General features: G+C 41.3%; 1 protein-coding gene across 1 annotated transcript in view; it reads left to right on the top strand.

The window, feature by feature from the left end:
• Positions 1-17,165, top strand: part of LOC113406382 (hormonally up-regulated neu tumor-associated kinase-like) — a 75,348-nt gene that overhangs the window by 20,497 nt on the left and 37,686 nt on the right. Inside the window, exons 2-3 of the mRNA XM_026650965.1 lie at positions 6,665-6,957; positions 14,951-15,006. Coding sequence (XP_026506750.1) covers positions 6,665-6,957; positions 14,951-15,006 — 349 coding nt within the window. The remainder of the gene's footprint in view (positions 1-6,664; positions 6,958-14,950; positions 15,007-17,165) is intronic.

The following is a 17,165-nucleotide window of genomic DNA, read 5'->3' as shown; positions in this document are numbered from 1 at the left end:
CCATTGGCCTGGAGCGGCGAACCGCGGCCAGTGGGAGCCGTTATCGGCCGAACCTGCGGACGCAGCAGGTAAACAAACCGGCTCGGCCTACCAGGATGCTTAGCCTGGCGGGCCGCATGCCAAAGGTTACCGATCCCTGCACTAGCCTACACTGGATTCCAGATATTAGATGTGTATCCTCCAAATGGCTGTTTGAGCAGTCCCGCTCTCGCCCCATTTCAGGGGATCTTTAGGAAATATTAAAACACGTATCTGAAAAGTATCCTACCAGGTGGTGGGTGCCAGCGTGGAGGGGTGGGACCTCTGGGGTCACAATTATACATATCCACCAGCCCAGTGTTTCTCAAACTTCTGTATTGGTGACCTCTTTCACACAGCAAACCTATGAGTGCAACCCCCGACCCTGTATAAATTAAAAACACTTTTTTTGTATTTAACACTATTATAAATTCTGGAGGCAAAGCGGGGTTCGGGAGTGGAGGTTGACAGCTTGTGACCCCCCATGTAATAACCTAGTGACCCGCTGAGGGATCACTACCCCCAGTTTGAGAACCCCTGCACTAGTCATACCCCTCCAGGAAGGGGTTGTGTAGGTATTGGGGGGCCCCCTGCTTCAGCCCAGGAGTTGTAATAGCATCGGCAAGAAGGCTGCAGAACCTCTACTGTCGAGAGATGGATTCTGTCCCTGCAACCCCCCTTTGCTGCACAAAGCCTGTTCACTCAGATTGTGTGTATTTTACCCTATGGGCCTGCTTTCCTTCTTCTCGCGGAGTCATCATAAATCCTGCCACCTTATTCCTCCCAGTCTGTGCCATTTGCATTTTCCCTTTTCCCATCCTGAGTCTCCTTTTCTCTTTCTTGAATCTCTTCCCCACATCTCCTTTTTCCACTTCCTCTACAGAGTGTCTCTGATGTATGTCTTCTCTTTGCCCTCCTTGCTGAAGTAGGTGTATGCCCTAGGCACGGAAGCTGGCCCCTGGGCAGGAAGGCGTTCTAGCAGCCTGTGGCTGGGGTGGGGTAGCAGGCTGCAGAGTGTGTGTGGGGAGGTGTCACTGTTTAGAGTGGACTGGACTTCCACAGTGCAGAGGGGAGGGAGAAATGCCTGGGGCTTGCTTGGCCTAATGTTCTTTACAGTGGGCTAGCAGGGAGGCCTTATGCCAGGGGCAAACCAAACCGAGGGGAAAAAATGGAAGCCTCTAATACCAAAAGCACCATATACGTAGGTATTTCTCTGGTGCCCTCTGCAGTAACTTGGTGCTAGGAAACAGGATGCACTCTCTCCCCAGCCAAGAGAGAAAACAGTGCTGCATAGAAATGGTAGTTTCCTCTGGGCTGGGTGACTCAGGTCCTCCTTATTCTTAACTTATGTCTTTCTCTTTTTCTCACACCTGTATGGGGGTGTTGCTGAAACAAAGCTGCCAGTGCCTCCCTTGTGTGCTGTACATCAGCCATGGCTGTTAGACTCTTACATTACAGGCCAAATGCAAGGGGGGGCAACTAGTGTGGTTGGGATGGGATGAAGCTGATAGGACTTAAATGAGGGGAAAGATGGCCCAGAATGAAGGGATGGACTTAAAACAACCCTACAGCTCTATTTGAATAGGTGGTGTGCAGTCATACCAAGGGTCTGATCCAGCACCTGTTGAAGTCAGTGGCAAAGCTCCTATTGACTTTAATGGTGCAGGATCAGGGCCCAAATTCCTAGGTAAAAGTGAAAGAATATGGCCAAGTTGTTGTCTGGGAGTCCCACATTCACATGAATTTCCCTGCCTCCCCCTAGCAAATATAGTGAATGTGGGAGATACACATGTGCTCAGCAATGTGCCTTTATATTCAATGAATTAGGGATGACTTATTGGTATGAGTGAAAGATGATTCACAATACGCCTCAGACAACAGATTTATGTTCCATGTGGTTAATACTTTGCATCGTTCAATTATGAAAAATACCAGCATCTTTTTTTCTTCTTCTGCAGATGTTGTTTCCTGCTGGTAAGATACAAACCAGCAAATAATCTTTCTGTATCAATGAATTTGTTTGTCCTTAGCTGAATAACTCTTATCGTTTGCTGTTTGAATAGTTTACACTAGCCTCTATGTTATTGCTCTTATCTCATTAGGTGGAGAACATACTGATTTCTTGGTGAATCACCGCAGGCTTTTAAAAGTTGTTCAGATCTGATTTCCCTGTTGTTATCTTACCTTACAATGAAATGATTTTTCTTTAATGTGACTAGTCAGAAATGTAGCTTCCAGACATTGATGGGAGTGTTGCCACAGTATGTTTCAACTGTGAAGCTGTCTTGTGTTTATTGCTTCACTGTATCTTTATATCAAAGGTATTCAACTATTTTTTTAAAAGTCAGCCTCCTACCTGAATAATTTATCCAGATAATTAAAAGTCAGTAATTATTTCTGATTAAGTCAAACTCTTAGTGCTTAATTCTTCAGTTTCTTATGAACTTGAATTCAATGGGAATTTTGGCTGTGAGAACAGTAGTCAGGTCCTTTTTGGGTCCATTTTTGTTGTAAAACTCCCAGATCATAGCATTCCCCCTCCGCCCCCTCAAAAAAAGTTCATTAATTTAACCTTTTGTCTGCTTATTTCATTAATGTGAGGCTAGTGATGTGATTTAATATAATTACAAGCAATTTCCATGTTTCTAATCTAACAATTCAAAGCATTTATTTATCATAGCATAGAATGAGACCCAACCTAGAGGCTTTAAGAAATGGACTTAGAGCTCTTTCTGAATAAGGCAGAATGTAACAAATTCCTATTGCTATTTTTTTCTTCAAGATTAAAATAAGCATTTTTTTAATATCCATTATTATTATATGGTGTGAAGGCCCCTATGGTTCCCACCGCATATGCCCTAGTATGCAGAGAAAAAAAACATTGTAGCAATAAATCATTTCCCCCACAATAATTACAAACGCCTCCCCATACACCTTACCACCATCCACTCCTAATGTGGAAGTAATGTATGCTATGTAACATTTTCTGGAGCTCCAGGCAAGATACCGTCTTCATAAGCGAGTGAGAGCAATAGGTAGTAGAAAGCATTTGCGAAAATGTTTGTAACACATGGTGACACTTCTTGGGGATACCCAGGGTTGTGTGAGGCATATCACCACCACCTGACCTTCGTGTGAGGAAGCTTTGTCTGTGCCTGCTGTGGATCAGTTCCTCAACTTCACCAGCCACAGTCAACACAAGCCCTGGCTTCCAGGCCTCTGTAGGCCCTGCTCTCTCTTTGCAGGTCAACGATAGGCACACTCCAAGCCCTGAGTCCTCTGAGCATCTCCCTGGAGTGGCCAGCCTCTGATCCCCACAGTATGCACAGGTCCTCTGTTCGCAAAAGTACTGTACTCCACAGCTTACCAGTTACACGGTAGACTCCAGCTCCACTTAACACACAGCACTTAGATTTGATTATAGAGAAAGCAAGGAGACATTTATTTAATAAAGAACAGAGATTCAAATGATAAGCAGAAATATTAGAAACAAAGAGTTACATATAAAATCAAATCATAACACGCTTTCTAGAGCCTAAACTTAACTAACAAGACATTGTCCTGTCATAGAGAGCAAAAGCTCACCCAAAATCCTTCCAGTGTATTACAGCCAGGCTTGGCTGTGATCTTCTGTACATGAAACAAGAATGCTGTCCTCTTGCCTCCTCAAGGGAAAGATCCAGAATGTGTCTCTGTCCCTACCGTTATAGTCCAAAAATCCATTGTTTTTACTTGCAAACAGGATTATCCCTGTTGCTTGTGTTTGCCTGTCTAGACTCTCCCCTGGAGACTTTGCAATCACCTGATTAGCATTTTGCTCAGACAGTAAATAGGTGTTCATTGTGAAGCATACAATAGTCAATTTACAGGTAGACAGATACATAAACACATCTTGCCTGAAAGAAACCTGTTTCTCACCTTTTGGTGACCAGCCCCAAGTCACAGACCTTAAGAACATAATTTTCAGTATATAGACAGAACTCCTTACATATTATCTGTACATATATTTCTCAGTGATTATGAGGAGCAGTGTGACAGGCTTTCATTGGAGACTTTACGTGACATTCTTTGGTGAACTACTATGTAGATACTAGGGGATCCCTACAACCCCCATGCACCCCATGCCCTCTGCCAGTTGGCACCAAGAGGTCCCTAGTTTACACACATACTTAAGTAAAACAATGCAGAGAAGCCTTTCCCCTCAAGCAAAACACATAGCAGTTGACTGTGGGAACCAACAGTCTGAAATTTCCAGTGGCTGAAATTATAAGCCATATGCTGATCCAGAGAAAGAAAGTTTTCAGATATCTTAGGCATTTCTAGGTGCCCATTGTAGGAATGTATAGCTCCCAAATTGCTAGCCCATGGTTACGGCAAACTGTTTCCATGGCAACGAGGCAGGAGCTGTTTACACCCCCGCGTCTGTGTTTGGGAAAACTTCTTGGCTGGCCTGTTTGTCTCCCTTGCAGCTAGCTTTCACGTGCACAAGATATGGGTTTGTTATCTTTTGTTGATGTATACTGCATGCCTTTTCTATGCGCAAGAATGTGACCAGTTAGAAGCGTTGTAAGCAGGGAAGTGAAAAGAATAAAAGCCCCAGGAAAAGTTCCTGGGAGGTAGAGGGGCTTTTCGGCTACCACAAACCTGGTGTTCTGTTTCCTTTCGTCGCCACAGCCCATCATCATAGTATCTGACAGCCAAATACAGTAATTAAAATTTGCATAGTAGTCTCTAGAGGACTTTAATATTTGTCTCTCCCAGGTATGGTATATATTTCTAGTTTGTGCCATCTTGTTGTAATTCCCTGTCTTTGGTTAGTGCAGAAATGCCTTTGCATGTCTTGAAATATACTCTAACAATGTTTAGACTTTGGCTTATCCATACCTCTTCCAGCAGTTGGCTTCACAAATGAACCCCTTTGACTATGTTATTTTTAGCTCTTGAGAGCTTCACTTTGGGCACGGTTAGCTTGTTAGCTGCATCATCTCAGAGGAATGCAGCTGTCGTAGTAGTTTGTGAACAGTGAGGTGACTTCTGTGGCGGGTCCCAGCCTGTTGAGAATATTTGTACTAGTGCTTTGTATTGACACTGGAAGCAAACCAGGAGCCACTGGAGGATACGTTCTTGGCACTGTTTCCAGGTAGGAAAGTGATCTTATGTGATCTGTATAAGGTACAGTTTACTTGTTGTCTTAATCATCAGCCCCAACTACCATGAGTTAAAATAGTTTAGTTGGCAGGCAGTTGAAAGTATGAATTACTGTGGCTAGATCATCATCCAGGAGGAGGGATGGACATAGTTGTCTGCTAAGCTGGAGGCAGAAGGAAGATCATTTTCACTACCATTACTGTCTGGATTAATAACTAGTCCAGTAAAACTCAGATACTTGTCCTTCATTAATTATTTCTGCTCTTAATAGGAATAAATAAGGCAAGGGTAATGCACACAGAGTTGCTTGCAACTCAGATACAGACACACAATAATGCTGTTTGGGGAGCAGCTGTGTATGCCACTTTGAGGGTACATATGCCACATTTCACACGCTAGCCTGAATTTGGCCCTATGTAGCCAGGAACCTTTCAAATAAACTACGTATAAAGTTGGTTGTCATGCAACAACACCAAGCTCTTTTTTCCTGTTTCTGAAAAGTTAACAAGTGTCGCAGTAGAAATGGTTAGTGAGCTACTCGATTTCAGTGCATGAGTTAAAAGGACTCCTGTTGTTGCAGGGGAAATGTAGAACAGGAGGGAAGGACTGAGCATAGCCTTTTGTTGTTCAGCTGACATACGTTGTTCAATCATTGGCTGAGGCTAATGACCTGGAAGTCTGCAGCATCATGTCTAAACGGGAAAGCTTAGGAATTAAATAAATATCTAAAAACACGAAGTAACTAAAGGGGTGACTGTGTTTTTACTACAAACTGTTTAATGAACCTGCCAACACAATAAATAGAACTGGTGCCTCTCGATGTGTAAAACAATGGTATCATAGCATGACTCCAATGCTTTTGTTCATCGAAGACACAAGTGGTTATTGTGTTGTGGAGGTAATGGAGAGAGTGTTTTTAAGTGCATATTTTTAAAGAGATCGTTAAGGTTGACCAGAGGCTGAAAGCGGTGCTCTTTTTTATTTTTATTTTTATTTTTATTTTTATTTTTTTTTAGTACATAACCTGCTACTTTTCCCTGTTTGGTTAACTTTTAAGAAACTTGTGCTGGAGTTGTGACATCTCAAAACATAAGCCCAATGCCATATGCATGTCTAAATCACTTACAAAGGTCACATTCATGGTTGCATGTAAATCTCATCATCAAAAACTTCTGAGCAAATAGACAAGAAGAAGACCAAGTACAGCATGTTCAGACTAAGCAGTCAAGTTTGCTTAACAGAAGTGTTTTCGCCTCTTTGATATCCCATATCTTTGCAACAACTTTTGTCTGTCATTCCATAAAAGGAGATGGGAAAGCAATTAGGTCTCAGTGGAAAAAAGAACAGCTATTTCTCTGTGCTCGGCTGTTGTGCCCCAAACAGCTTATCAGTTGGTACTTACATCCCTTGATTTATTTTGAGGTTATTTGTACAAGGTCAGAGCTAATAAATCATTGGTGTGTATGATGTCAACCATGCCTTCTTTGTTTCTTATCAGGTGGCAGTGAAAGTTATTGACAAGAAGAGAGCCAAGAAGGATACCTACGTCACCAAGAATCTGAGACGTGAGGGGCAGATTCAGCAAATGATCCGACATCCCAACATAGCTCAGCTGCTGGATATATTGGAAACTGAAAACAGCTACTACCTTGTCATGGAGCTGTGCCCTGGGGGCAATCTAATGCACAGGATCTATGAGAAAAAAAGACTGGAAGAGCATGAAGCACGCAAATATATCAGGCAGCTTATTCTAGCAGTGGAGCATCTTCATCGGGCCGGGGTGGTTCACAGGTAAGGTAGAAAGAGCTGCCTGTGAGAATTTACCCAGGAGCATTTAAACGATAATTTATATATTTATTATTTTTTTAAACTTTGATATAAAATTTTTTGTTCAGGTTTGTGGCTAATCTTGATGTTCTTCTTATCCTAGACAATAGTGAACATCTGTCCACTTGAGCCCCAGCAAAGTTCTTAAGTATGTGTGCAACTTAAGTAAGCACGAGTAGTCTCATTGATTTCACACTGAAAGTTATGCATGTGCTTTGCTGAAGCAGGGCCCTACTTCTACTCTTTATATCTAGAGCTTTGCATCTTCAAAGCACTGTACAAACATAACTTGTCTTCCAGCCATCCCTGGAGGTAGGTAGGTATAGTCTCACTTTAAAGATGGAGAAACTGCATCACAGAGAGGTCAACTGACTTGCCCAAAGTCTCACATCCGATGAAGTGGGTTTTAGCCCATGAAAGCTTATGCCCAAATACATTTGTTAGTCTCTAAGGTGCCACAAGGACTCCTTGTTGTTTTTATTGAGCCAGTAGTTAGAACATGGTAGTTCCTGGTTCCTACTTCTCTACTCACTCCATTAGACTGTGTTGCTTCCCAAAACTTCCACATGATTTAAAAATCGAAACAAAACACAGAACTTGGCACATTTCAGTCCATGTCACAATCTCTTCTGAGGATAAATCTAGAATTGGCCTGGCAGGAGCATTGCAAGAGTCGAGCAGAGCGCTGTGAGAGAGGAAGGATGATCTTGTTAAATATACATACATATGGGTTCAATTCTTGGCTCTGCCTCAGATTTCCTGTGTGACCATGGGCAAGTCACTTAGGCCCAGGTCCTCCAAGGTACATGGGCTCCTAAGAGGATCTGGGCCCTAGTTTTTCTGGGTCTCAGTTATCCACCTGTCAAAAGGGGAATAAGTATAATTCATTTCTCCCACTTGTTTCTGTCCTGTCTATTTATCTTGCAATCTCTTTGGGGCTGTGTGAATACAGCATTTGGCACAATGGGGGCTGATCTCAGCTGGAGTTTCTAGCACTACTGTAATATAAATAAGTGTGGGGAAAATTATTTCCTCTACTGGTTCCATTGCAACAATTAGGTAAATTGAATGTACTGACTCAAGCTGAAATAGAGCCGTGACATGCAGTGTTGACATTGCCCTTGCGAAAAGTGCCACAAGTGGTCTGGGCCTTGATTTTCTATTTTTTTTCTAAAAGTATGGGCAGGAATTGAGGCAGCACAGTGTCCCTTCACACCACATTGAGGTCCACATTGCGCCCTTCAAGGATAAAAGTCTCAGGTGGGGGCTTTGGGCGAAGAAAACTGCAAGGATTTCCTCACTGAGATTCCTGTGTCATCTTTTTCTGAGGGGGGTATGTGTGTGTGTGGCCCTCTTGTGTCCCCCTTGTGTCCCTTTCCTGCTCCAAAACCGGACTGATCTCCAGGATTCATGGGAGGCCCAGGTTATCCATGCAGAGCCCCAGTGGTGGCTCTGGCCTCATCTCCCCTCTCTCAGCTCCTCACCAGCACACATCAAAGGGAGTCATGCTGCTATGCACCATCTGGCTGCAGCACCCCCAAAGAGGGAAGATATGACCTGGGGTATATTAACTTTTCCAGACAAGTTTCATGGGACTGGAAGGAGGAGGACTCTTCTGCACAGAGGACTCTTCTGCACAGAGAACTCTCCACAGGTGCTAGGGAAATAGGGGGAGCTGCCCTGGAACCACCCAAATTCCCATCTACATGGAGGGGCTGAGCTCCATGCATGGACACGCAGATATTGGAGGGCACGATCTGTCCCATGACGTTAGTCTAGTATTTACTTAGAAGAAAAAGTGCCACCTACTGCATTACTAGTACCACTATACTGCCCATAGCTTTTCCTCGGAAGTTTCCTATCCAAGTAGTGACCAAGTCCAAACCTGCTTAACTGATACAATTTGGCAGGATCAGTCAGTATAGTTGTAAGTATTTTCTATGGAGGCTTAACCATTCAATATCTTGTCTTTCATTACATATGTGATATTTGGAGTATTATAAAGAGACAAGAAAGCCCACTGGAAGGATAATTAGAATTTGTTGCATTGGATCTCTGTTTGCATAAGAAAGAGAAATGCTAATAGCTGCCTCTGGAGTTGTCCTTCAGCCTGTTGGGCTTTGAGCTATAGAAGCTCTGAAAATAGACTGCTCAATCAGTAGCATTAAAAAAACAAGAAAGAAAGAAAGAATCAGTGCGGAAGTCTGATTCATTCTCACCCTGAATGCAATGACAATATTCTCTTGTTGTTGTTGTTATTTTTAAAACTGTTTCAAAAATAGCAGCACTCAAATCTATTTTGTGATCTGTGGGTGTTCACATTCCCTGTTTGATAAAGAAAACACAGCCGCTGGGGTCTAATGTGGGTTGACATTGTTGGTGCCCCTTTTAGAACTGGTTTTTTTGATCATTCATCCTCTTGAATGGAGATGGGCATTTAAAGAAAATAAGTAAATTGTTGAATATTTTGTTCCAAAAATTCAACAAATTTGTCAGCTAAATTATTCACCGAATATACTCACAAATTATCTTCCTGGTTCTGTAAGCTGGGTGAAAAAAATTAGTTAAATAACATATTTGAAATATTATAATGAAACTCAGCTAAGCTATCTGACGGATGTTATTTACCCAGCTCCACTCATTATGATAAAGTCTTGGTATGGTGAGAAATCACTCTGATCTCAGGATCAGATATGGGACCCTGAATTCAAAGGAAATATGTCTTTTAAGAGTATAGTGACATGCAAACAGAAACTCCAAGCAGCCTCATTTATTTTAGAGATAAGTAAATTGCTTGTGTATATGTATTGTAAGTGATGTAGGTTGCCATAGACACATGCCTTCCTAGACCTTTCTGAGGCCAATACTGACTGTGAAGGATGTAGATGGTAAACTCCTCAGTGCAGGAGGGACTGTCTTCTCCCGAAGGTGTAGCCAGCACTGAGAACTCTGGAATACAAGATAATATATACCCTAAATATAACTTTGTGTAAAAAAAAAAATGTGGATCATTGTTATGATGAGATGAGCTGGTTGGTTGTTAAAATTGTGCAAGTAGCAAGCTCAAATATGACTCAGATAGGAATCTTTATCTTTCCCTCTGACAGAAGAAAACAAACCCAAATGGCAGTATTTGGTGAAGCTTTCTCTTTTCAGAGGGTGTTTACACAGGCCTTCATGCTGTCAAAAACCAGGATGAACATTAAGCCCCTTGGGAGCATAAGGACAACAAAGAAAATGAAGTGAAAGCCTGGGTGCTTGCAACAGCATCCCACAGGAAATTCTCAACAACCTTTTTAAAGTAATTTTAACAAAATTCAATCCTATTCAGTGCAATTACTGTCAGAATGTCAAAGAAAGGAATTTAATAATGTATTGGGAGCAAAGATAGAAAAAACAGGGTATACAGAAAGCTATCTTTTTTCTTCATGGAAATATATTCATACCTTCTGTTAGGATTGTGCAATTAAAAAAGATCAGAACTGTTGAAGACAAGAGAAATATATATGGATAGGAGTGGAGTATCTATATTTTTTCATCCAATTCCCCCCTTCCCCCCAAAAAAAAAGCACATTGAGAAGAGTGAAGGTAGCGTCCTAGGATTCAGTCGTTTAGGACATCATAAGATTCGTGCATTGACACCCCCTGCTTGATGTATTAGCTTTGATAACTTTCATCCTATTAATTTTAAGTGCAAGTAGTCTGGTGGCTGGTGCAATATTTGTGACAGATCTTTGCACTAGAGAAGAATGTCTCCTTTTGAAATGCAAAGCTGGTTTGTCTTTCTATTTTATGATATATTTCAAAGTTACCATTAGTCATTCTCTGTTGGAGCACAATGTCATTAACAAACTAAGCATTGCTTTAAGGATGTCAGTCCAAATTCCCTTTTCACTTACACTGATACTACCACGTTGACTTCAATGGTCTTGGGCCCAATGAATATTGTTTGGTAACAAGAATGGTCTCTTTGGAATGTACATAAGCATTATAACTGAATCCATGCAATCTGCTGTCTATTTCACCTCCAGCTCTTCTTGTGGCTATAAAGTGGTTGAGGGTGGGTGAATTAGCGTTGGGTTGGTTCTTTTCTTATTTTGTGATGGAGAATGTAATGCAGGATGCACCCACCATCACTACTGCTTTGCAGCTGCCTGCTGATAACAAAACATTGACTTCCAGCAAACACGTTGACTCCCTGCCCCCCACCTATCATAAAAATAAAATGCAGAATGCAAAAGAAGCCGGAGTTTTGCTGTGTGACACCTGCAATGCTAGTGAATATTTATAAACTTATTTTAAGCTGCCCAACTAAAGACTTGAACTACTGGCTGGAATAAGGGTTTCAAAAGTGGGCCCTAAAGTTATGCATGAAACAAACAAACAAAAAACCAAAAGAGGGAAACATATTTTCAAAAACAGGGAACGACGACAGCATGTTCATAGTTTCACAGCACAGGAAACTATAAGTATACTCTGTTTCTCTGTATTACAGTAATAGAGCTTGGTCTGTGCTGAAGGTCTTATAATTTCTAGACCTTAGTAACTAGCAGTACTGCCAGCACCAAGTGTTGGCTCAGCCCCTGCAAAATCAGGAGATTTAAAAAAAGAATGTTGGGTTCTTTTACTTAGTCTCCTGGTTTCTGAACCTTTAGGATGCACCCAGGTCATGTGTTCAAGCTTTTCACTCATGAAGGCTGGAAACTTACTTTTGTGGAAAAACAAACAAACCAAAACATGAAAACTGATATTTTCCTGTAGTCTTATGCCACCAATCCAGGAACCTGGACTTTAGGGAACACACCAAAAAGTGTGAAACTCATGCCAAAATCGTGAAAGTCGCAAAAATTGCAACGTTGACCTAGGGCCTTGATCTTGCAAAGATTTCTGCACGTGCTTAACTTTACACACGCTGTGTAGTCCCATTGATTTCAATCAGGGCCAGATTGGTTTCTGTGTCCCTGCATAAGTTGTATATGCGCTATGTGGGTTGGCCATTTTAAAAGCATCCTTAGTCAGAGTAGATTAGATGTGTGTTTGTTTTTATTTTTGTTTTTTACTTTCTGTAAATCAGCACAATATGTTTTCCTACTCTCTCTTACAAATACAGCTATGAGTGTCCTCAGTTCAAATGAATTATCATGAACTTTCTCAGCTGAAGATATCATTTGGACACACACATTCACTCAAAACAGAATTAACAGAGCAGAGCAAAAGAAAACAGTACAGAAACTTCAATGCAATAACAGTCAATCCTGTTCCTGCAGGGTGAGCCCAAGCCAGGCATAAAACCAGCTGTGATCAAAATGAGATAAATAGCATGTCAACTCCACCTCTCCCAAGGCACTGACCTATTCATTCACTAATATTCTATTCTGTAAGTGCTCTGTCTGCTAGGAAAGGGCCCCACACTGACTGTGTGGCTCTTTTCCTGAAAAATTTCCCATCATTACTAACACCACTGCAGCTCCATTGAAGCATCAGAGGTCAAATGCCAGAGACTGCCTGGAGCCTTAAGCACCATGTTATCTAACCCTGCTCAGAGCAGGTCTGTGTGGTATAAATGCTGGTGGGTGCCTTGTCTATGTTAATGCTAACACTGATACAGCATAAACAATGGTGGGACATTTTCCAGCAAAAAGATGTAGTGTAGACAAGGCTCCTCTGGGGTACTCTGCTTCCCTTTGCAGCACCTCAGACATAATTTACTTGATGGGAAAGGTGTGTCTAACTAATTGGAGCCAAAGTTCACTTGTTGGTAGATAATAAGCTGGATGTTTTTAAAAGAGTCATTTTGCTGTTGCTTTTGGCTTCATCCACTGAGGTTAAAAAAAGAAACGTGCACTCACTGGGCCTGATCCAGCGTGTCCTTAGGTAAAACCCCACTCACTTCAATCACTTTTTAAAAGCGATATGCTTGTAATAATCGAAAATGGAATATTAATGAAAAAAATCATTCTTGGGAACTATCCCTTTGAAATATAAACAGACTGTAGGGACAAGAAAGGGACCTTACCTCAGTTACTACCACTTTCTATTGACAATATTCCTTTAAAATATTCTCCAGACATATCCCTCTCCAGATTTGCTATATTGTTGTCAAAAAGACTGATACTAAGGGTGTGTATGCACCTCCTCCATGCATATTGAACAGGATCATTGTACACAGAGTGGGCTTACTCATTCACACGCTCAGAGTCCACATCCCTGAAAGCAAAAATAATTGTGAGGGTATGGCTTGATTTGACAGGGAGGTGGGTGTTGCTTTGGTTTCTGATTTTACTGGTTTGGGGTTTTGTTCTTTATTTCAAAGAAGGATTAAAAAGAAATAGAACAGCTCTCAGGTATAAAAAAGGCAATAATCATTTCCACTATCAAAATGCTGAGTTGTTCACCAGGTAACGGCCAGTCTACACTAGAAAATTAGTTTGACCCAGCTACATCACTCAGGAATATGAAAAATCCACCCCCCTGAGCGATGTAGTTAAGCCAACCTAAATCCCCATGTAGACAGTGGTAGATCAATGGAAGAATTCGTTCGTCGACCTGGCTACTGCTCTTGGGGAAGTGGATTAATTACAGTGATGGGAGAACCCCTCCTGTCAGCGTAGGTAGTGTCTACACTTGAAACACTAGTGTTTCAAGTGTAAGCAAGCCCTAAGTAGAAGTATACTGATCTAGTTCACAGTGCTGCATTTTAAAAAACTTTCAGATTAACAAATGAGTGGTACATATGGACTACTAGATCAGTTACCACTTACCGGTAAATCTGTTGAGAATGCAGACATATGGGTAAACAGCATGGATTAACCAGGTCTGACTGCACTCTATGGTACAGCCTGTCTATTTTTAGCTACTTTATTTTTCTCTGTGTCTGTGACACTTTTACTTTATGTGTTTTTATTTTTCTTAAACTTTCTTTTACATGTCTTTAGTTGTATGTATTTTTAGTCTTTCTATTCTTTCACTCATTTATCTTGTTATTCTAATTACCTTTGTGGCTTTTTTATTCCTTCTGTGGGCGTTTGCCTGCTTTTCACTGATTTTCAGCTTTCATTTCATATAGCAATTCTCTCTCCTTTTTAAAAATCTTACCTCTTTCTCGCTAATACTTTGTCTTAATCCTAAAACTTTCTTTTAACTTCCAAATCATTTCTCTCCCTGTTCAGAGATGTAGTATTGTCTAGTACTGGACAATTCACTTTACTGCATGAAATTCTGTTTGCTTCTCCTGATTTCATACCAGATCAACTTTTTTCCTGGTGCTTTGCCCCTGTTCAGTGGTTCCCCAACTTGTTCCGCCGCTTGTGCAGGGAAAGCCCCTGGCAGGCCGGGCTGGTTTGTGTACCTGCTGTGTCCGCAGGTTCGGCCGATCGCGGCTCCCAGTGGCCGCGGTTCGCTGCTCCAGGCCAATGGGAGCTGCTGGAAGTGGCGGCCAGTACGTCACTCGGCCCGCGCCCCTTCCCACAGCCCCCATTGGCCTGGAGCAGCGAACTGCGGCCACTGGGAGCTGCGATAGGCCAAACCTGCGGACACAGCAGGTACACAAACCGGCCCGGCCCACCAGGGGCTTTCCTTGCACAAGCGGCGAAAAAGTTTGAGAACCACTGCCCCTGTTAATTCCCAGTGGTCAGTATCTACCTGGTTGTTAAGCATATGACAGCCTCTCTGAAAGTCTGTGTCTACAGGCACTCAGACAATGAAGAAATGAGATGTAGAAATCTAAGGCCCAAAGGATAAGGGTTGTAATTTTGGAGAGTAACACTGTATTCTTTATATGTAACAAAATGCTTTAAGTGTAAAACTAAACTCCGCTTTAACCATGGAACCATGTCCACTGCTTCCATAATTCATAATATCTATTACTATTTCTGAATCTTGTAAAAAAACAGTTGAGAATGACAAAAAGTTGTTTCATCATTTCAGATGCTCACTCAAAATATTTTATTTCTTTCAGAGACTTGAAGATAGAAAATCTGTTGCTAGATGAAGACAACAATATCAAGCTTATTGGTATGAAACTCTTTTGGCAATTCCAATAACAGAAGTCTGTGCAATCATATAAAGGGAATTTTTGAGTCTTCACAATCCTCCACGTGACAACACATAATGGTGTTACAGAGAGATGCTGAGAGAGTGCAAATAGCATCCAAGCTGTTGCTAAAAGCACCCTGTGAAAAATGTTCCAGTGAATTCAGATTTATTTATTAAAGGTCCGATCCAGCCGTTTTTACTTAGGCAAAACTGCTATTGAAATCAGTGGAGCATTGCCAGAGTGAGGATTACCGAAGTGATCCCACAAAAATCATTTGTTTTACCCCGTTAATTTCATATTTATTAAGTGCTGGATTCTGCCCCCAGATGCACATGCTTCTGCTGAAGTCAGATGAGAAATTGATTTAGAAGCTTTTTTTAAAAAATAAAATCAACAAGGGGCTCTTGATTGTATTACGGCACACATTGTAGGCAGTGCTCAATTCATTCAAGTCCTGCAGACATTGTAGATTAATCGTCTATGAATATGTTCTTCTCTCACTGCCTGTGTGTAACTCCCATTAATGTTAATGTGGGCATTGAAAGGAAAATATGCCCCTTATTAAAGAACATCTGTTTATTTATTTCCATGCCTACACATTTTCCAGCAGCAGTATCTTTAGTTGTCTACTTAGAAGCCAGATTCTTTCTTTCACTCTGTCTTTGAAAGAGAGGTTTCATCATCTCAGACTTGATGAAAAGCGTTGACTAAACTTAGGTCAAAAGGCGAGCCAGTTCATCTATATGAACGATACACATCTCTGTGCAAACAAGAAGGGACTACTAATGTATTTTAAAATATCCAAAATCCACTTAGGAATTCGGTGTTTTGAAAAATGGCCATGACTTATTAGTCACTACATTTTAATGAATTAAGTAACTCTGGAAAGATAATAGCAAAACAAAATGTTGCATTGCCTCAATTGCAGGTCAAGAGGATATTGATATGTTACCATGAATCATTCATCAGTAATGATGGATACCACCCATTATCTCAGTTTAGCAGCTAAGTGAGACCAGATGGTTTGTAACACTGTAATGAGAATATCTGATGGATTTAAAGAATTTATATAATTTTCTTGTTATTCGGGGTTTGATTACCCAACAGTACATACACTTGACATCCAAATACAGACACAGTCAGATGATTCATATACAATATAAAACTGGTGTGCCAAAACAAAAGAAAAAATTTCCAAACTGTTTCCACAGTCTTACTTGCTTCAGTTGCATAAGTAAGGTCTCTTCACAGTGGGTGGCATGGAAAGGATAGGGAAGGAGATGTTTAGATCTTCCTTAGACTAGCTAGCATTAAAATAAATTGTTCTCTAGTCCTCACAACTGACAGCATCTTAACAGTAGCAGATTGTACTCAGTATGTGTTTTTAAAACAAGGCAATTAAATCCCATTGTCCAACTGTATATGTTATAAAACATAAAGAGCTTTTTATTAGACTAATAGTTTATTAGACTAAAAGTAAAAGCAGATTTGCAGTCAATCCAAACAGCTACATTGTATCACAAGTTAGCTGAAACCCCTTGTTTCAGGTTCTCCCATTCTGTAAGGAAATCCTCGGATTTAATTTTCTTGAGAAGGCCACCGTTTGATGAAGTAATCCAAAACAGATATGAGTTATCTTTTAAGTTATCCACCAATTTGTTGGCTAATGTGTCTCCTCTGAACAATTCTTTATATGATACCTGTAGTGATGGTCCTGATACCTTAGCGACACCAGTTCAGGGCAACTGCACTTGTATTCCCCCTCTATCGTCCAACAAGGACGTCCACTTTCAGGCTTCCGGCTCCCCAGCTGTTGACTCTCTTGGGTGGAGACATGTGTCTCTCTTCCTCTTGACGAGGGTATCTCCAGGCCACACAGCTCCCTGCCTTCACTATAAATTCCCGAGCAAAGTCAGGCACCTAAGCCAGCCTGCTTTACTTTTTTCTTCAGAGACAATACACAGTGTAATTGCCACATTAGTTACCACACGGCTCTTTCTAATCAAGCACATTTACTCTTAAGGTAAAAGCACTACAGAGAAAACGGATTAAAAACAATAAAAGAACCTACGTGCATACTAATCAGCTTACCAGAGATCACCCCCTCACTCCAACAAGGGTTCTGGCTGGTGAGCAG

The sequence above is a fragment of the Terrapene carolina genome, unplaced genomic scaffold (assembly GCF_002925995.2).
Source record: "Terrapene carolina triunguis isolate 2854851 unplaced genomic scaffold, T_m_triunguis-2.0 Scaffold30, whole genome shotgun sequence".
Taxonomy (NCBI): Eukaryota; Metazoa; Chordata; order Testudines; family Emydidae; genus Terrapene; species Terrapene triunguis.
This window is presented reverse-complemented; position numbering and strand designations above follow the sequence as displayed.